Here is a 17089-nt window from a genome sequence, read left to right as displayed (position 1 = left end):
AGCTACTGCTTCCTGGGCACCGCACGTGCGAGGTGCCAGGCCAGGCCCTTCCTCTGCCTTTCCTCCGTTAGTCCTTGTGACCGAACACAAAGTAGTAACCCATTTAACACACATGAAGACTGAGGATCAGGAGAGACCTGTCCCAAGCCACACAGCTACGAGGGCCTGTGATGGGCAGCTTCCCAATAACCCTGGCCTTCCGGCGTTCACATCCCGTGCAATCCCCTCCCCTTGACCCTGAGCAGGATCTACCGACTTACTCCTAAGGGAAGAGAATGCGAGAAAGCGATGGGATGTCACTTCTGAGAGTAGGTTACAAAAGATCGTGACTCTCCTCTCGCTCACATGAGCTGCCCCACGGAGCGCGCCATATGGCAGCCACTGGTGCACAGCCAGTGGGCACGGAGGCCCTCGGCCCCACAGCCTGGGAAGCACCCATCCTAACAGCCACGTGACTGAGTGAACATGGAAGCAGCTCCTTCCCCGGCCGAGCCTTGAGAGGAGAGACCGCAGCCTGACCAACACATCCCCTGCCTGGAGACCCCCAGCCAAAGGTTCCAGTGAAGCCACGTCCAAGTTCTGACCACACAAGCCGAGATAACCAATGTTGGTTTAAGTCATTCAGTTCTGGGGAAATGTGTTAAAGGCAATAGATGATGAATAGAGGGCCAGAGTGTGGACGATCCCTCTATCCAAATTCCGAGGCTGGACTCATGCAGGACATGGCTCTCACCACGCACCAGCATGGACCCCCTGTGTGTATCCCTTGGGCAGATCTAGGGATGGCCCGTCTGCCCCGTCTTCCTAATACGGCCCAGCACAGGGACACTGAGTGGCTTGCCCAAGGCTGTGCACTAGGATAAGGAGTCTTGGCTAAGATTCCGATATTCACTTAACTCCAAGCCGTAGCTAAGAGAGGGCACATGGCCCTCCTGTCTGCATAAAACACCTTCCTCTCCTGACTCAGGCACCAGCCTTCTGGCCCTTCTGGTCCCCAGCACTCAAATACAGGATGTGATGAGACTCCCTCCATCCCGAGGCCGCAAGGCCAGGCGATTCTCTGGGAAGGTTTCTGGCCCCTGCTTAGCTGAACTTGGGGGCACAGATGACACCAGCCATCTCCTTGCCTCTGCCCCCACCGCTTCCACTGCACCTGCAGTCTCTCAAAGTACCCTGGCAGATGCCAGGGCCACAGAGACTAACTGGTCCCCAAGCAAGGCACACACAGTCATTCGGAGGGTCTGGGGACCAGGCATGCCACCATCCATCCCACCACGGCCTACCATCTCCACGCTCACACCTGAACCAGGCGGGCAGTGGTGGTGGAAGGCAGTGGGGCGTGGACGAGGAGAGACCTGGTCCTGCTCTATCTCACCCAGACTGCCAGCAAGTGCTCACCCCACCTCGGGATTCACCTTCCCTTCTCTTCCCCCTAACTGGAGGGAACAGGTGGGTGGTAATGAGCGGATTGCCGGGGCCTCTCCCAGGCTGGCCATTGTAGGATTCCAAGTGTGGCTCAAGCTTCAATCCAGTCCAGACAATAACCTCCCCCTCACCCCCATCCATCGCCCCATCGTGTCCCATCTGGACCATAATTGTCTCTCTCGGTGCTAGATACCAGGCAACACAGGTGAAGAAGTCAAGGCCATCCAGGGTCTGGTTCCAGACGGAGCCCGGTCCCTGAAATCCCTCTCCCCCACTCGCCAGTGCCGGTCGCCCTCCACAGCTGCTGGCAGCACACCTCACCTCTGCTCACACAGTCCTCCCACCACTTCCAATAAATCGAGAACTCCCAGCTCTCTCTCCCACTGAGAAGCTCTGCTGAATCCACTACTTCTTCTCAGTGCAGGTGGGGACCACACTCCTGGACCCACCCAAGGCAGCATAGATTAGAGCAAGGAGTTCTCGCCGAAGGAAGAAAGGCAAAATGGTTTTCTGTCGGTGAAACCACGTTTTCAGAACCTCCACGAGAGCCCAGGAATGGCACTGCGAATCCACCCGGGGAGAGGGGCTCTGCAGTCAGACTGCCTGACCCCAACCCGGCTCGGCCACCCTCCAGCATGACTAACGCAGGACACACTCCCTCACCTCTACCCCCTTGGTCTTCTCATCTGCAAAATGGGGATGACAGTTTCTTCATCTCCCACCCAGACTTGTAATAAAGGAGGAGCAAGCACAATGCCTAACGGACAGCAAATACTTGGTAAATGTTACCTAACGTTGTGTTGGAAAGGGAATCGATGGGACAGCAGCAAGAGAACTGGACAAGGAGTTAATCTTTCATTTTCTTAGCCAAGAGCTGGGTGAGTGGGTATATGCCTCCATTTCTGACTGTACAGGTTTTCTAACAACTAAATGGAAGAGCCCTGGACTAGAAGGCGTGAGGCCTGGTTTCTATGCCCACCTCCACCACTAACAGGTTGCAGTGAGTTCTCTCTGGGACTCAGTGTCCTCATCTGCAAAATGGGTAGGCTGGACTTGGTATTCTCGACACAGTGCTCTTGGCTCCGGAGCTCCATGGTCAGGCTCCTGCCCCGAGGCTGGTGTGTGAGGACGCCCGGCTTTCCGCGCAGGCACTGCAGGCTTGGGTCGGGGTCGGGGTGTGCAGGGCTGAAAATAAACTAAGGCACAGTGGCCGTGGGGAGAAAACTCCCTGGGGAGGAAAGCGAAAGTGATGGAAAGACTATAAATACCCCCAGCTACAGAGTCTTCAACAGCCAGTGGGACTCTGGGAACTGTGGAAGCCAGAGGGAACACAATGGATCATTGAGGGGCAGCCGGAGAGGCCAGGAGCCCAGAATAGCCAAGGAAGGAAAGATCAACAGAGAAGATCTTTAAATGTGTGGCTGACCACAGGCAGACCATGGGAGCCGGAAGAGGAGGAAGCCTCCGCAGGGGATGGGAGGCAGGGGCCAGGCTGGGGCAGGGCCTGAGAGGAGGGACAGGCCAGCACGGCTTCCTAGCCACAGTCCACTGGCAGGGGACTGGCCTACCTAAGCCTCCAAATGTCTAGAAAGCAGAGGCTCAGCCTCGGACCTGCCTGCCTCTTGCGTGACGTGCGACCCCAATGAGAGTGGCTGGGCAAGGACCTCAGAAGAAATGCTTTTAGGACCAAGTGCAATTAAGGCCCTGCTTTATCCCACACACCTCCTCAACCTGCTTTGTCTTGGACGTTTTTGGTGGTGGGGGTGGGAGTCACGTTTACTATTTTTAAAAACCTTTTATGGCAGGAGGAACAGGGGTTGACAAACGATGGCCTGCCCACTGTCTGCTTTGGTGAAAAATTCATTTCCGTATCACGCCTCTGGCTGGGTTCGTGCTACTGAGCAGTGCTGGGTGGAGGGGACGAAGAATCTGCCCTACAGGGTCTCAAGTATTTGCTATCTGGGCCCTACAAAAGCGTTCTGCTGGCCCCGATGCAGAGAACTGTTCAGCTCCTTCGGTTTTCATAAACCAAAATCACCTGTGTCATCCGCACCCAGACACCCCTTCCCAAGGGGAGCCACGATTTCCTCCAGCAGGAATCCCTTCCCCGATTTCATACTTCCTGTACGCAGATCTCAGAGGAGGGGCTCCCGCGTCGGGCTTCTGCTAACGTTCTGTTTGTGGGTAATCCACGTTCCTGGGGGCAGCCCTACGTCATTCCTCCAAACTGCTTCACATGAACACACGACCCATCTGTCCATTCATTCGCCTAGCGCTGGGCACTCGGGTGGTTGCCAGTTTGGGGCTGTCACAAACAGGGCCGCTAAGAGTATCCTAGTACCCGGGGCTCCCGGGTGGCTCAGTCGGCTGGGCATCTGCCTTCGGTTCAGGTCATGATCTCAGGGTCCTGGGATGGAGCCCTGCGATGGGCTTCTGGCTCCCTGCTGAGCAGGGAGTCCGCTTCTCTCTGCCCCTTCCCCCTTGCTCCTGCTCTCCCTCTCTCTCAAATAAATGAAACCCTTTTTGAAAAATGAAATAAACGAATATCCTGGTTTCCATCTTTCGGTGGACATGCGCACACGGTTCTGTTGGGGATACACCTGGGAGTGGAACGGCTCGGTTCTGGAGCTCCGGTTCCAGAGGTTGGGCGGGGAGAGTTTCTATCCCAGCCTCCGCCCATCTGGCTGCCTCGGAGGCCCGCGGGTTTTGCTCTGGGGGCAGGGCAAGCAGGCCACGTGAACAGCAAAACAGTGTCCTCAGATGGTAAGGCCCTGTGTGGCGCAGGCGCTGGGGTAGCGCGCCCAGAGATGAGCGCCCAGGGGTGCCCACGAGAGACCTCTCGGAAGCAGCATTTCCCAAACATCACCTACGAGGCCCCAGATCCAACCATGAGTGGGAGTCAAGATGCACGCACTGGGTTTGCCAGGGAAGGGCCCTGAGAAGTCCACCACAGGGAAACCTGGGGACTCAGCAGAACTCGAGGCTTCCCGGGGCTACCTGGCCAGAGGTCCCGCTACCGACAGAGCACCTGTCAGCTCCCCAGGATGTGTGCCACCGACACACTTTGGGAAAGGCTGCTCTGAGGTACCACGCTACAATTACATAAAGACCCTCTGGCCCCAAAGCCTGAGCCACAGCAAAGTGTCTCCCACAAGCCCTCTGGGGCAGTCCTGAGGGCGACAAGAGCAAGGGAAAAATACTCACTGCCTTGGGAGGCGCCCTCCCCTGAGGTGGCTTCGGTGTCTGCGAGAGAGAGAAAATGAGAAGGAAGTGAGTGGGCTGGACCCGTGGCTGGGCCGGCGCCAAGGAGCGGGGGGCAGGTGGGGGGCAGGTGGGGAGCCCACCACCACGTGCCCGCTGCACGCAGCCTCACAGCCTTTCCCCGAGGGCCCCTGCTGCCGGCCCCGACCCATCGCCCTTCCTCCCAGGCACCATCTGTCCCCTTAGCCTCCCCATCTTCAGAAGAGAGACAGCGCCCCGCTCCCACTCCCGGGGCTACCACGAGGTGCACACAAGATGACAGGTGAGCACCTTCCCTGCAGGGGCCGCCCACACCAGGTGGCTCTGATGTACCCTGGGAGGAAGTGGGCCCGTGTGGGGGGCAGAAGCCTGGTGCACGTCCTCCTGCCAGCCCCTGTGTGCTCTCCCAAGTTAAGCAGGCCTCTTCTCTCTGCCTGGGTCTCCATCCTACTGCAGAAAGGGGGAGAGGACCGGAGCTCTGGGGGGTGGGGGGGCCCTGGGGTCATCCACAAGCTGGCAGAGAATGGGGCACTGCGGCCCTCAGCTCTGCCCCAGGGATGCCACTCACCTCGGTGTGCCCGTACGTGGGTCTGGAAACAGTTGTAATACTTGTACTTCTTGCCACAGATTCCACACTCATAGGATCCTAGAACACAGGAAAGGAGGGGACAGGTCAGGCAGTACCCAGCACGTGCCAACGGTGAGGTCCCAGGACCCGCAGCGATGCCCCCAAGTGTCAGGAACTCCATGACAAGGGCCCAGGGGTCATCCAGGGAGCGGTCTCGCCCCCAGCAAGGAGAGAGGCAGCGAGGACCAGCAGACACAGCCCTGAGCTGGGAGTCAGGAGCACGGGGATCTAGGTCCAAGTTTTGGCCCCAACTCTCTAAAGTGACCTCAGGCGAGTCACTTCCCATCTCTGGGCCTCAATTTCCGAAACTGCAAGACGGAGAAGGCGACTCTTTCTTACACTTATTCCTTGAGAGGAAAAAGGAACGTAAAAGTGCTCTTCCAAAATAAGGAATAAACTGTATCCATGAGGAAATCAACATGCATTCCAGTAACTTCTACGTCTCCTCCTTGCCAGGACAGGACAGAGGTAAGGAGGGCTCTCGCATCAGATGGATCTGATCCCTGTCCCTGTTCTGCCACTTACCAGCATCACGCCCTATGTGACTCCCTTAGACACATTAAGCCTCAGTCTGCTCATCTGTCAAATGGGGTAATAAGCACCTGCCTCACAAGCATGGCCCTATATCCCCCCTAGGAAGTGCCCAGCTCTATCAGAGATGAGCCTTTCAAGGAAAGCACTGCCCCCCCCCCCCCCCCCCCAGTCTGCTGAGAAGCTTTCCTGTTCTCTCAGCCATGCAGACAGCACCACGGTGTAACCGCCCGGCTCCTCCAGTCCTCTGCGGACCCTTCTCCCAGGAGCTGGGACTGAAATCGTGGAGTTCCCACTAGACATCTCAGGTCAGGGCGGAGCCCGCCCATGCACAGCACACACGGAAGGAAGGCTCACGGCAGGAAGTCAGGCACAGGCCATCAGACCCGGCCTGGCAGGGGTCCCAGGCGGAGGCCAGCTCATCCCTCACATGGGCCCACTACCACCAGGGCTGCATCCTTCCCAACAGAACGGCCTAGAAGCTCACGCCAATACAGAGGCCCTGGCCCCACGCCTGGAATGGCTGCGGCTGGGGCCTAGGAATCGGCCTTTTCCAAAGGGATCCTCAGGTGATTCCGATGCCCAGCAACCAGGTAGGGGAACTACTGGTTTGAGAGCAAGAGCAAGACAGACCTGGGAGGGGATCTCCGCTCTACCATTTACTGGCTGGGCCTCAGTTTCCTTATGGGAAAGATCTGGATAACACAACAGCATCCACGGGAAGGCTGAACGAAGCATGAGCAGGGCTCCTGCCACCCGCCCAGGTGCTCAGTGAGTGTGGGCATCGCCAGCTATTCCCGCCTTCAGCCTCGCCTGGGGGTAGGGGGGCAGAGGCCTGTTTCCTGGGTGCAAGCTCCAGGCTTCTGATGAAGTCTGAGGAGCACTGACCTTGGAGTCTATGAGCTTAGCCCCGCCACTGCCCCCGGCTGACCTCAGGCACCTCCCCTTGCTGGTCCGAGCCTCGGCAGCCTCACCCGTAGCACAGGATGACGACTCCTACGCCTCGTGGGACCGAGGGCAGGGTTAACAAGGCACATCATCTGAGCCGGCCGCCACACAGGTGGCCTTGCCACAACCTGACCGCTGTGGGTCATAAAGCAGACACTGTCATCCCAACACCAGCGTGGAGCCCAGCAGGCTGCTGGCCAGGAGTTTTATGTGTGCTACCCTCGCCTCACAGAGGAAAATATAAACACGGGGAGGGCAAAGCTCAGACTGTGCATTTCTTTTGCCTTTAGCCCCGTGGTTGGCACACAACGGGGGCTTGATAAATTCACAGTGTCCCGCTGCCCTACTCATCTGTCACCCAGGCACAGTGACCCCGACCCCTTCCCTGTGCCTCTTCCCACTCTTCAACGGTTTCTGCCAATTCGCCTTCAACCGACGGAGAATTTATGGAGCATCTCCACGGTGCCTGGCACCGAAGCCCAACCAAGGGCAAGTCCATGAGCGATCGCCGCCCTCCGTCTGACAGGAAGTAGACAGGCCACTAGGCAAGGGGACGGGCAGGGTGACGGGGTCACGACAGTGAAGCACAGAACCTGGCGGGCACCGTGCAGGCCCCTGACACGGCCACAGCTAGGGGCGGAAGTCGGGGGGAGCAAAGGCAGGAGAGGCCAGAGAAAGGGGTGGACGGAGGGGAGGGCGCCCGGGAAGGTGGACTCTCTCCCCAGAAGCCTGAGGCCACAGCCTGTGACAAGCAGCACTGGTTCAGCTCCAACCCACTTCCAGATGGAAGCCTCGGGGCCCCAGCCCCGCCCCTCTCTGCCGCGGACCTGGGCCTCTGTTTCTCCAACCGCCATCAATGAGCTAAGGGCCTTCTCAAGGTGCATAACTGCAGGCTGCATGGGTCCCCCGCTTGCCTGCCCCGTGATCCAGTTTATAAGCAGGTCAGGTCCCCACCGGCTCTGCGGGATCTGCCCTCAACCCACAGAGCGAGCAGATGATCCCTGAAGCCTTGCTCACGCATCTCAACCCACACAGAGAGTCACAGGGGGGCATGATAGTCAGCCTTGTGCCCTCTGCTGGCTCCCCAGGGCAGAGTGGGGGCCCTGGCTCAGGGTATGGAGTCTCGGGACGGAGTCCAAGGTCCTGCCTGCCTCCTCACGCCCACTCACCCTAAGGCCCCAGGCTTCAGGTGCTCTGTGTGCAGAGGAGCTGGACACGCAGGTAGCTGGGGGCAGGGGTGTGGGGAGAGCACGCCAGGGTGGCAGCCCCGGGGTGCGGTGGTGTCAGCACATCTGGCTCCAAACCCTGCCTCACCGTCTAAGCAGTCAAGGGCCCAGGACAAGTCATGGAAACATTCATGCCTCAGGCTGCCTCTCTAAACATAGGAAATGACACCCACTTCGGGGGTGGGGGCGGGCGGGGGACAGTCGTGAGCAATAACACTGTGGCTACTGAGCACAGCACCTCGTACAAAGCAGGCAATTGGTACAGCATAGCTGCTGGCACTACCAGCATTTTCCGGAGTTCTTTAGAAGCCAACTTTTAAGCCAAGCTCTTCCACCACACTTGGCCACAGAACTCCTTTACGCCCTCAGCTTGTTTCAGGGTTGCAGCCCGCAGAGGTGCTGCCCAAATGGTCGCGACGTTCTAGACTTCTCAATTCCCTCACGCTCTATCATCCTTCCAATGGCCAAGTCTTCCAGGCCCCTGGCAGGCTCAGACCAGCTGCCCTGTGACGGTGGCGGGGTGGACGAGGGCGCCCCCCCTCCCATGGGCCCGCAGACGCTAGCAGGCTAGGCTCATCGCGGGGGCCGCAGGTCAGGGCTGCGTCCGGCCGAGCCCCCACCCTCCTGCTGGCCCCGGTCAGGTCCTCCTGCCCCTCGGCCCTCACGTACCAGATGCATATCTCAACGCTTGGTCAAAAATCCAGGTCCCTGAATAGCGGCTTCGCACAGATCCACCGTGGGGACTGCCTTCAGGCGCTTTTCTATCTGAATTACGTAAGAAATCAGAAAGAGCCCTTAAAAGCTGGGGGTCTCTGGGAGGCTGGGGAAGGAGCCAGATGAGGGAGGGTGCTCCATGCCTCAGGCTGGCCGGTCTCCTGAGCTTCCGGGGCCCTGGCCTCTCATCTGCACACAGAAGGGTGACCAAGATCATGCGGTCTATTTTTTCATTAAAGAACTTGTCTTGGGATGCATAGGTGGCTCAGCAGTTGAGCATCCACCTTTGGCTCAGGGTATGATCCTGGAGTCCCAGGATCGAGTCCCACGTTGGGCTTCCTGTATGGAACCTGCTTCTCTCTCTGCCTGTGTCTTTCATGAGTAAATAAATAAAATCTTAAAAAAAAAAAAAAAAGAACTTGTCTTGGCCAGGGGGCATCCACACGTCCCCTAAGAGGCTGGGACAGGGCAAAAAGCAGCAGCCACGGGCCTAAATCCCACCCGAGCTTTTTGTTTTCTCTGTCATTCTAACTTGTAACACAAATACCACATAAAATCATCCATAATAAGGCTATAATATTTCTCCCCAAAGGGCCCTGCAGCAAAATGACCCTATAGGGAGGACATGCCTGTCTATGCTGTGGCCCTGTGTCTCCCCCACCCCCCAGCCACAGCCACTGCATAGCCCAGTGCAGGGGCGCTAGCAAGCCTTCCTGGGGATTCTCAGCTCAGACAGTCCAGTCCCCACTGCTGACTCCCTGCTAGGTAGGGCTCCCCCATTAGCCATGTCCTTTATCGTCACTGCTGCCTACTAAGTGCCAGGTGCTGTGATGCCCTTCATCCGAGCCTCTCATGTGTGTCTGCACAAGGCTGTCCCCCAAGCCCGCCGCACAGGTGAAGTGTGCAGCCACTTGGCCAGCTCAGCTCACCCTCATACGCTCAGCAGACACAGGCGATTATCATGCCCACTTTTCAGATGAGGGAAGTAAGGGCCGTGGTCACCCGGAGCCTGTGTGTGTGGCCACCACCCCTCTGGGAAAGTACCAAGAAAAGATGGTGCTCATTAACACTGACCATTCGCTGGGGGCACCCAGGTCTTGCTCCTGTCCTCCCTCCTCTCAGAAGTCCTTGTGTGCTTGGGACAGCTCAATACGCACTGATGAGCGAGAATGTTCTAGGGGTCAGATGGTCCGGGGTTGGGGCTCCTCAGCTAGTGGCTGGCCACCCTTCAGAGCCATCCTACTGCTACCGCACCAAGTCACCCCTTCAGTCACAGGGCTCCCCTAGCACTGCAGGGCAGCAGAGGTCCCTCCCCCATGTCCAGTCCTACCACAGGACTCCCAGAGTCCCCTACCCCTCTCACGGTTGCCAGGGGCAGCTGACAGAGCATGCCAGCACACGGGAGCCAAGCTCTTCCTCTCCCTAACCCCGTCACTAGCGACAGAAGAATCCACAGGCATGGAGTAACAGAACCTGTCTAGCATTTTCTGGAAAGCACCTGGCAGACAGCCTGGCTTAGCTCCCTCCCGGAGAGCTCGGGACAGACCAGGTGAGGCCAGCTGGGACCAGGGGGCTCTAGTTCCTGAGGCCATGGAGGGAAGCAGCGGTAGGGAAGGCCCAAGCAGAGGAGGCTGCCCCTGAGGACAAGGAATGGGGGCAGCAAGCCTCAGCTCTCCCACCTGCACCCAGCTAGCTCCAGACAAGCTCAGACACCCTTCTAGATGCACAAAATGCACCGAGGCAGAAATCCAGAGCAGGTGAACGAGAGGAAAAACACAAGCAGGTGGGGGTGCCGAGGAGCACCGAGCCCCCTTGGTCCCGGGACCCAGCAGGAGCTAGGCCCAAAGCCTGCCGGGGTGAGGGTGGGGGGCGGGGAGGGGGAAGGGAGCTGGAGATGTAAACCATGGGCAGTGGGTTTCCTGAGGCTCTCGGGGCTTGGACTGAGACCAAATGTCCTTGGGACCAGGGTCTTCCGAGTAGAGTCCAAATCGCCTAGGGATATATGAGCACAGGCAGTTTTAACAGAATCAATACCCCAATCATCAACTTTCAAATGTACTCTTCCCTAAAATCAATGTGCTGGACACGTGGCAGTGGGCGGGGAGGCCCCACTCAGCTGGCTCTCCTTCCCCCTTCTCTCGTCACCCCCACGCTCACGGGCTACAAGCAACACGATTCCTTCACTTTCCCATCCCATCACGGTGCCCCCCAGGGGGCTGCCCATCTCATGGCTCCAAGAAAAGAGGTGACCCCAAGTACCTAGAAAGTGGGCAAAATCGAACACCGGGGAACAAGGCCAAGGCCCTCTGTGAACCGGGTGATTTCCAAATCTTTGCTCTCAACAAAACTGAAGCAGCGTCTAACAGAGCTGTCAGCAGAGAGATCATTAAAAATGTCTGAGGACAGACCCCATACAATTTTCAGCACGCAACTTGGAAAGAGTTCCAAAATTAAGTGAAGCTCACAACTCTATCCATCCCTGGTTCCTTACCTGCGTGATTAGGCTTTCTAAGTACTTACATGTACGGAAACCAAAAAAAACAGGAGTTAAATTAATCCCGAATCTTGTCTCATTCAACAAGGAGAAATATTAATTCACAGAAACAGGGGCCATTTGAGAAAGAAACAAAGCCCCAACCATTTCATTAAGAGGTGCATTTTCAGTAACTTTTTAGTTTTACATTTATCATTTACCTAAATTTGCTTTTGACAAACTGTATACTAGTAATAACTCGATCCAGGCCAAGGGGCAGGGGGGAAATGTTTTTAAAAAGTTGAGTTTTCAGCTATTAGAAATGACAAATACCCACCATTTGCTTCAACGTGGATGGAACTGGAGGGTATTATGCTGAGTGAAGTAAGCCAGTCGGAGAAGGACAAACATTATATGTTCTCATTCATTTGGGGAATATAAATAATAGTGAAAAGGAATATAAGGGAAGGGGGAAGAAATGTGTGGGAAATATCAGAAAGGGAGACAGAACGTAAAGACTGCTAACTCTGGGAAACGAACTAGGGGTGTTGGAAGGGGAGGAGGGCGGGGGGTGGGAGTGAATGGGTGACGGGCACTGGGGGTTATTCTGTATGTTAGTAAATTGAACACCAATAAAAAAAAAAAAAGTTGAGTTTTATGAGCCTGACAAATTTTTTCAGAAATTTCGATTTCAATTTACGTACATCTTGTTGTGGGAGAGGAGTGTAAAACAGTGATCAATAAAAGACTCTCAGGCATAAAAAATATATTACATTAGGATAAAATCCTGCGAAGGAAGTGGACTGGAAATAAGAGTTCAAGGAGAGAAAGGAAAGATGTAAAATTTCTGACTGTTAAAGATGAGCCTGTTCACGTGTTTTTAAAATGGATGATGGCAGATATTAAACAGCAGCGGCTCTGGATTCTCTCCGATATATTTAAAACAGTGGTTTCACGGTTGTATTTCCAAAATGACACTTTTCTTTTTACACAATACTCCAGAAATTATGTCCTTTGCAATTATTTAAACTTCGGATAAAAGTGTGAGATTGTGAGATGTCAACTCAAAACCACGAAAGAATAGACAATTTCTCAAAATTCTTTTAGGAAGTAACGAACAAGAAACCTTGAAAGCCAAGCCACTGGCCTTTCTGGGTCCCGTGGTACCAGACGTTAACTGCACACATGTCCCCGTCCTGGGGCTTCAGCTGATGCTGCTGGTAGCTGTTTTGCATTTTCTGAATCGCCACGTCAAAACTTTCATACCTGTTACCTCGCTCTGCCCCCAACAAAGCCTCCTGGAAAGACAGGCGGATGGTCCTACAGCCATCGATCGATGAAGACAGGATGGCTCAGAGAGGTGAGGGGTCCCCGCAAGACCACAGTGCGACAGATCCTGCGTCTCTTGGATTTACAGCCCAGGGGCCCCTCCCCATGGGGGCCCTCCAACCAGGACCCCTTCCCACCCTGAAGCACCGGATGAAGGGCCAGCAGCAGAGATAAGACACGCCAGGGAGGGTGGCCAGGAGCTCTTCTTCCCCAGCGGCTGCGGCAAAGGGCTGACTGTTGGTTCTGGCAGGCTCAGGTGCAAAGCCCTGCCAACCACCCACTGGAACAGGAAACTATCAGCTGGCACAATGGAGCGGACCCGGCACCTCGCTGCCTGGGTCTGTCACAGAGCAAACCCCCACGTGGCCGGGTCTGAATGATTGCCTGCTCTTCGACTGCTGCTTCCAGAGCTGCCCGAGCCGCCGCCTCCTCTCTGGACAGTCCTGCAGGCGTGCAAACGCCTCTACCCCTTGGTGCTCAAAGCTCGCTGCTTGGAAACATCCCGTGGAGTCCACCATCCGATGCTTGACTCTGCCTCCTGCACCCTGTCCAGTGATTTCCAGGACAGAACTCACTCCCTCACAGGCCTCCATCCGGTTCCAAACAGTTCCCATAGTCACAAAGGCCCTACCAAGCTGAGGTCACCGGTGACGCCCCTGTACGGTTTGGGGCTACTGAGAATGCATCCACTGCTTCCCCTCCTGCTCAAATGCCTGGAGTTGTGAACACTTACATCCCATCATCTCCCCTGCGCCCCTACCCCTGGCCCCCACCCCTGGTCTCTTGGTCCCCAAGACAAAGAGCCCTTAGCTCTTCTATGGGGCTCCTCCCCATACCCAGAGTTAACTAGAGAGTTAATTCCAGAATTAACTCTGGAAATAACCTGGTTGGCCCACACCCCATATCTGGGGACGAGCCTGGCTGGGTTGCTTGCTCCCTCTGTGGGCTCCTCACCACCCGGTCTCCAGGCACCTGCAGCTCTCCCTGGGCTCCCCTCCTGGGCAGTGTAGGCTCCCTGGGGTTAAGGCCTGACGGTCTCCCCATACAGAGAAGAGCACCCACTGCTTATTAGGACCTTCTGACCACCACGGTGGGACCTGAGCATCCTTCTCTCTCAGAACCAGGAAACACTCCATGGACTGAACGTCCTGCCTGTTGTAAAGCCAGCTTGCCTTGCCTTCACCATCCAGGACGAGAATGGCAGGCAGGTTCCCACATCCTAGGATTCAACTCTGGCTGACTGGCACTGACGTCTGTGTCCTGCACTGAGCAGGACCCGGAGGTGCACCATAGCACCCACTGTAGTGGGTCAGCGATGCCTGCCGTGAGTGTGGATGCAGCTGGGCTGCAGCAAAGGTAGCGCCCTGTGTCTAGCACTCCTCATGGCCTTCTGGAAACCTCAAGTGTGGCTCTACCACTCCTTGGGGCTGCTGTGCTGGCTTCCGCATGCGGCCGGTTGGGTGAATACAGACATCTGTGACCTCACTTCCTTTCACCTCTGGTTTTATCCAACAGAGTCACCAGGTTCAGTATTATTGCTGCTCTTCTTGCTGAAAACCCCCGAGTTTCCCCCACGCTGGCTACAGTGGCAGTGACGTTCTTTCTAAGAGTGAGAGCACAGGCACTTCTGGGCAGCCGGGAAATAGCTGCCGCCACTGCAAGCCTGGCAGCCAGCCTCCTGGGCAGGGAGGCCCCTCCTGCCTCTCCCAGCCTGAGAGGCTGCCAAATGCCACCTGCGTGTCCAAGCCCTGGCTCCTCCACGGGAAGTGGCTTAGAGGAGGTTCGTGCCACTCGGAACACTGTCTGATGGCTGTTCCGGGGCCAGTGAGGACCTGGAGGTGGGCGCAAGGGGCTGGAGCTTGGGGGAAGGGCCAACAGGAGGCCCCCGCATGGCGCAGCACTGAGTGACCTTCGGGAACACTGCTCTAATTCAGCAACAGAGGCCAGCTCTGAGCCCTGCGCATGGCTGAGTGAGCAGGGCACTTCAGAGGACCCTCAGCCCCACAGAACCTCATGCTCATCTGCCAAGTACCTGGGGAACATGTTAGCTAACTCCGCGACACCCGGCCACCATGGCATGGGTGCCTTTAAAGCAATGGCTCTAACCAGCATTCCACCCCTGGCCAGATCCCCTGGGCCTTCTCTCCTCATTTTCCTTCCAGTGGGAGGGGGTTGCTGCGAGGTGGACGGACTTGCTACATGGCCCAGAGCAACTCTTCCCCTTTCTGTGGGCCTGTGTGTCCCTCTATAATAATGAGGGGACAAGGGTGTCAAACCCATAGCACGTACAGCCCCACACTGCCCGTTTCCACATCCGTGGCAGACATCAATAATCAATCATGCTTCATCATGCCACCCCCTTAGAATCTTTAACACAGAACCTCTAATCAACAGCAGCGATGACTTGGACTTGGCCCACAAGATAAAAGTCACTTGCCATCTTTGAGATCAGATGGATTCGAAAGACTCAATTCTTACATCGATTTTTTTTTTTTTTAAATGCCTTTCATTCCTGGTACTGAGGCCAAGCCAGATTTCTCTGAGCCTGATCCTTGGCAGAAACTACACCCTCAAGGAGGAAGGTCAGCCCTGATGAATGCAAGATGAGCCCCGATAACCAGCAGGGGATGTCCAGGCCCTGCTCTGGTACGGGCTGCAAAATGGCAGCTCCACTCCCCACTTGCCACTGTGGCTTTCCTCCTTTTTCCTGAAGTCTGCCAAAAGCAGGTCACTTAGGAATGTCAACTCCAAGTCCCTGGATTCTAGGGAGGCAGCACTAGGAGGGGCTCCAGGGACGGGAGGGATAGGATAGGTTGCCCCATTCAGAGGAGACAACAGAGGCCCACTAAGAACCCATGTGTTCTGACACCTCAATCCATTGCCAACTTCTTCCCTGGCCCATTTTTTCTCTACATCACTCTGGCTTATGCCTTAGGCTTTAGAAAAAGGCAGAGACTGTTACTACTCTTCCCCCTTGAAGAGGTACTTGAAAGACGTACTCTTCCCCCTTGAAGAGCAATGCTAATACTACTGACAATAGCTAATCGTTTGCCAAGCACAATGCTGAGTGCTTTCTATATATCATCCTTCTGAATCTTCACATAACCCCATGAATTGGCAACTGTGAGGACTGAGGCACAGAGAGGTCAAGCAGCCGGCCTGAAGTCCAACAGCTATTACATCAGAGAGCCTGGACCCGCTCCCAGACAGAAGACCGAGCTCACTGTCCTGGCACAATGCTGTTCTGGTCCATTGCACACCCATGAGGTGGGCAGGACGGGGAGCCCCACTGAAGAGAAGAGGACACTAGGGCACCGCAAAGCAAAGCCAAGGACCCTGCTGCTGAGCAGAGCTGAGCTGGAGCGCAGCGTCCGTGGCTGGCATGAGGCCCTGCGGCCTCTCACTGTGCCGGCAGCTGGCCCAGGGAGGGCTCCCTCCCAACATTTCCCTAGCACGGCTGCTCTAGGCCTTCCCTGCCGAATCCTGACTGCTGGCTCCATCCCAAGATTCAGATTCAACTACCCTTCACCGGGCCTCTCCTGGTGAAGAGGCAGAAATAGCTATTCGCTCCAATAAGTCTTAAAACACACATCCCGAAGTGAGCAAGGGCACGTCCTCTCTTGGGTCAGCTAACACATACCCAGTGGCTACCACTGTCCTTGGCCCCAGGGAGCGAATACTGATGGCGGAAGGCCTGGAAAAGCCCTTCTTCCACTCGGCCCTGGGAGAAGGCACTCGTACTCTTCACCAAGTACTGAGGGCTCATCCTAGTGCTGTCATGCGGGAGGATGGCGTTTCAGGCCACCTGAGGTTGGGTGGGGCCGTGTGATGAATGTGGCCAATGACAGGGAGGGGACTTAACTCTTCCCCCTTCTGGGCTGCAGCGGGTAATAGTTAGTGTGAGTCCCTCTAGATCTTTCTCTCTCTCTCCCTCCCTCCATCCCGTGGTAAGCAGCATTGCACATAATGGCTGCTTTTAGCATCAGTCCAGAGCAGAGCCCCCAGATGACCCACAATGGACGTGCAATGTGACTAAGAAATAAACCTTTGTGGGTTTGAGCTACCAAGATCTCATCACTTTCAGGATCTTCTGTTACTGGGGCATAACACAACCCCATCCTGACAGTTATGGCACCAATGTCAACACCGCTCCCTAGAAGACCGTATCTTGCTAGACACGATGGGGTGAGAGCAGGGAGCCCAGAGACACGATCAGACAAGACCTGGAGCACCAATCACCATAGGCTCCTATTCTCATGGCAGAGGCAGGCATGGGCAAGATCGCTGTCATCTAAAATAGATAATGGGAAGTACCCAAGTGAGGGGCAAGGTAGAAACAGAACACGGTGACCAGAAGAGATTAAAGAAGGAGATGGGAGGAGATGGCACTGGATCTGGCCTGGAAAGATGGGCTGGATCTTGGCATGTGGAGATGGACAAAGGCATACCAGGGAGACAGAAGAATAGGGGCCAAGGGCAAGAAATGCTGGGGAAAGGCAGGGTGTGCAGGAATGAAAGGTCCAAAAAAATCATAAATAAGAAATAGGGCTCAGGTTATGGAGGATCTTGATACTA

General features: G+C 55.9%; 1 protein-coding gene across 7 annotated transcripts in view; it reads right to left on the bottom strand.

The window, feature by feature from the left end:
* Positions 1–17089, bottom strand: part of ZNF618 (zinc finger protein 618) — an 85548-nt gene that overhangs the window by 45835 nt on the left and 22624 nt on the right. For 4 of the 7 annotated variants that reach the window (XM_077913031.1, XM_077913027.1, XM_077913029.1 and 1 more), the window contains exons 4-5: positions 5234–5311; positions 4630–4668 (exon numbers count right to left, since the gene is read on the bottom strand). In XM_077913031.1, coding sequence (XP_077769157.1) covers positions 4630–4668; positions 5234–5311 — 117 coding nt within the window. Of the gene's footprint in view, positions 1–4629; positions 4669–4998; positions 5116–5233; positions 5312–8667; positions 8764–17089 lie in introns of all 7 variants that reach the window. The other 3 variants (XM_077913025.1, XM_077913028.1, XM_077913026.1) reach the window with 2 other exon arrangements.

This window comes from Canis aureus, chromosome 10 (assembly GCF_053574225.1).
Source record: "Canis aureus isolate CA01 chromosome 10, VMU_Caureus_v.1.0, whole genome shotgun sequence".
Taxonomy (NCBI): Eukaryota; Metazoa; Chordata; class Mammalia; order Carnivora; family Canidae; genus Canis; species Canis aureus.
The sequence above is the reverse complement of the archived record's forward strand: the minus strand, read 5'-3'. Positions and strand labels throughout refer to the sequence as shown.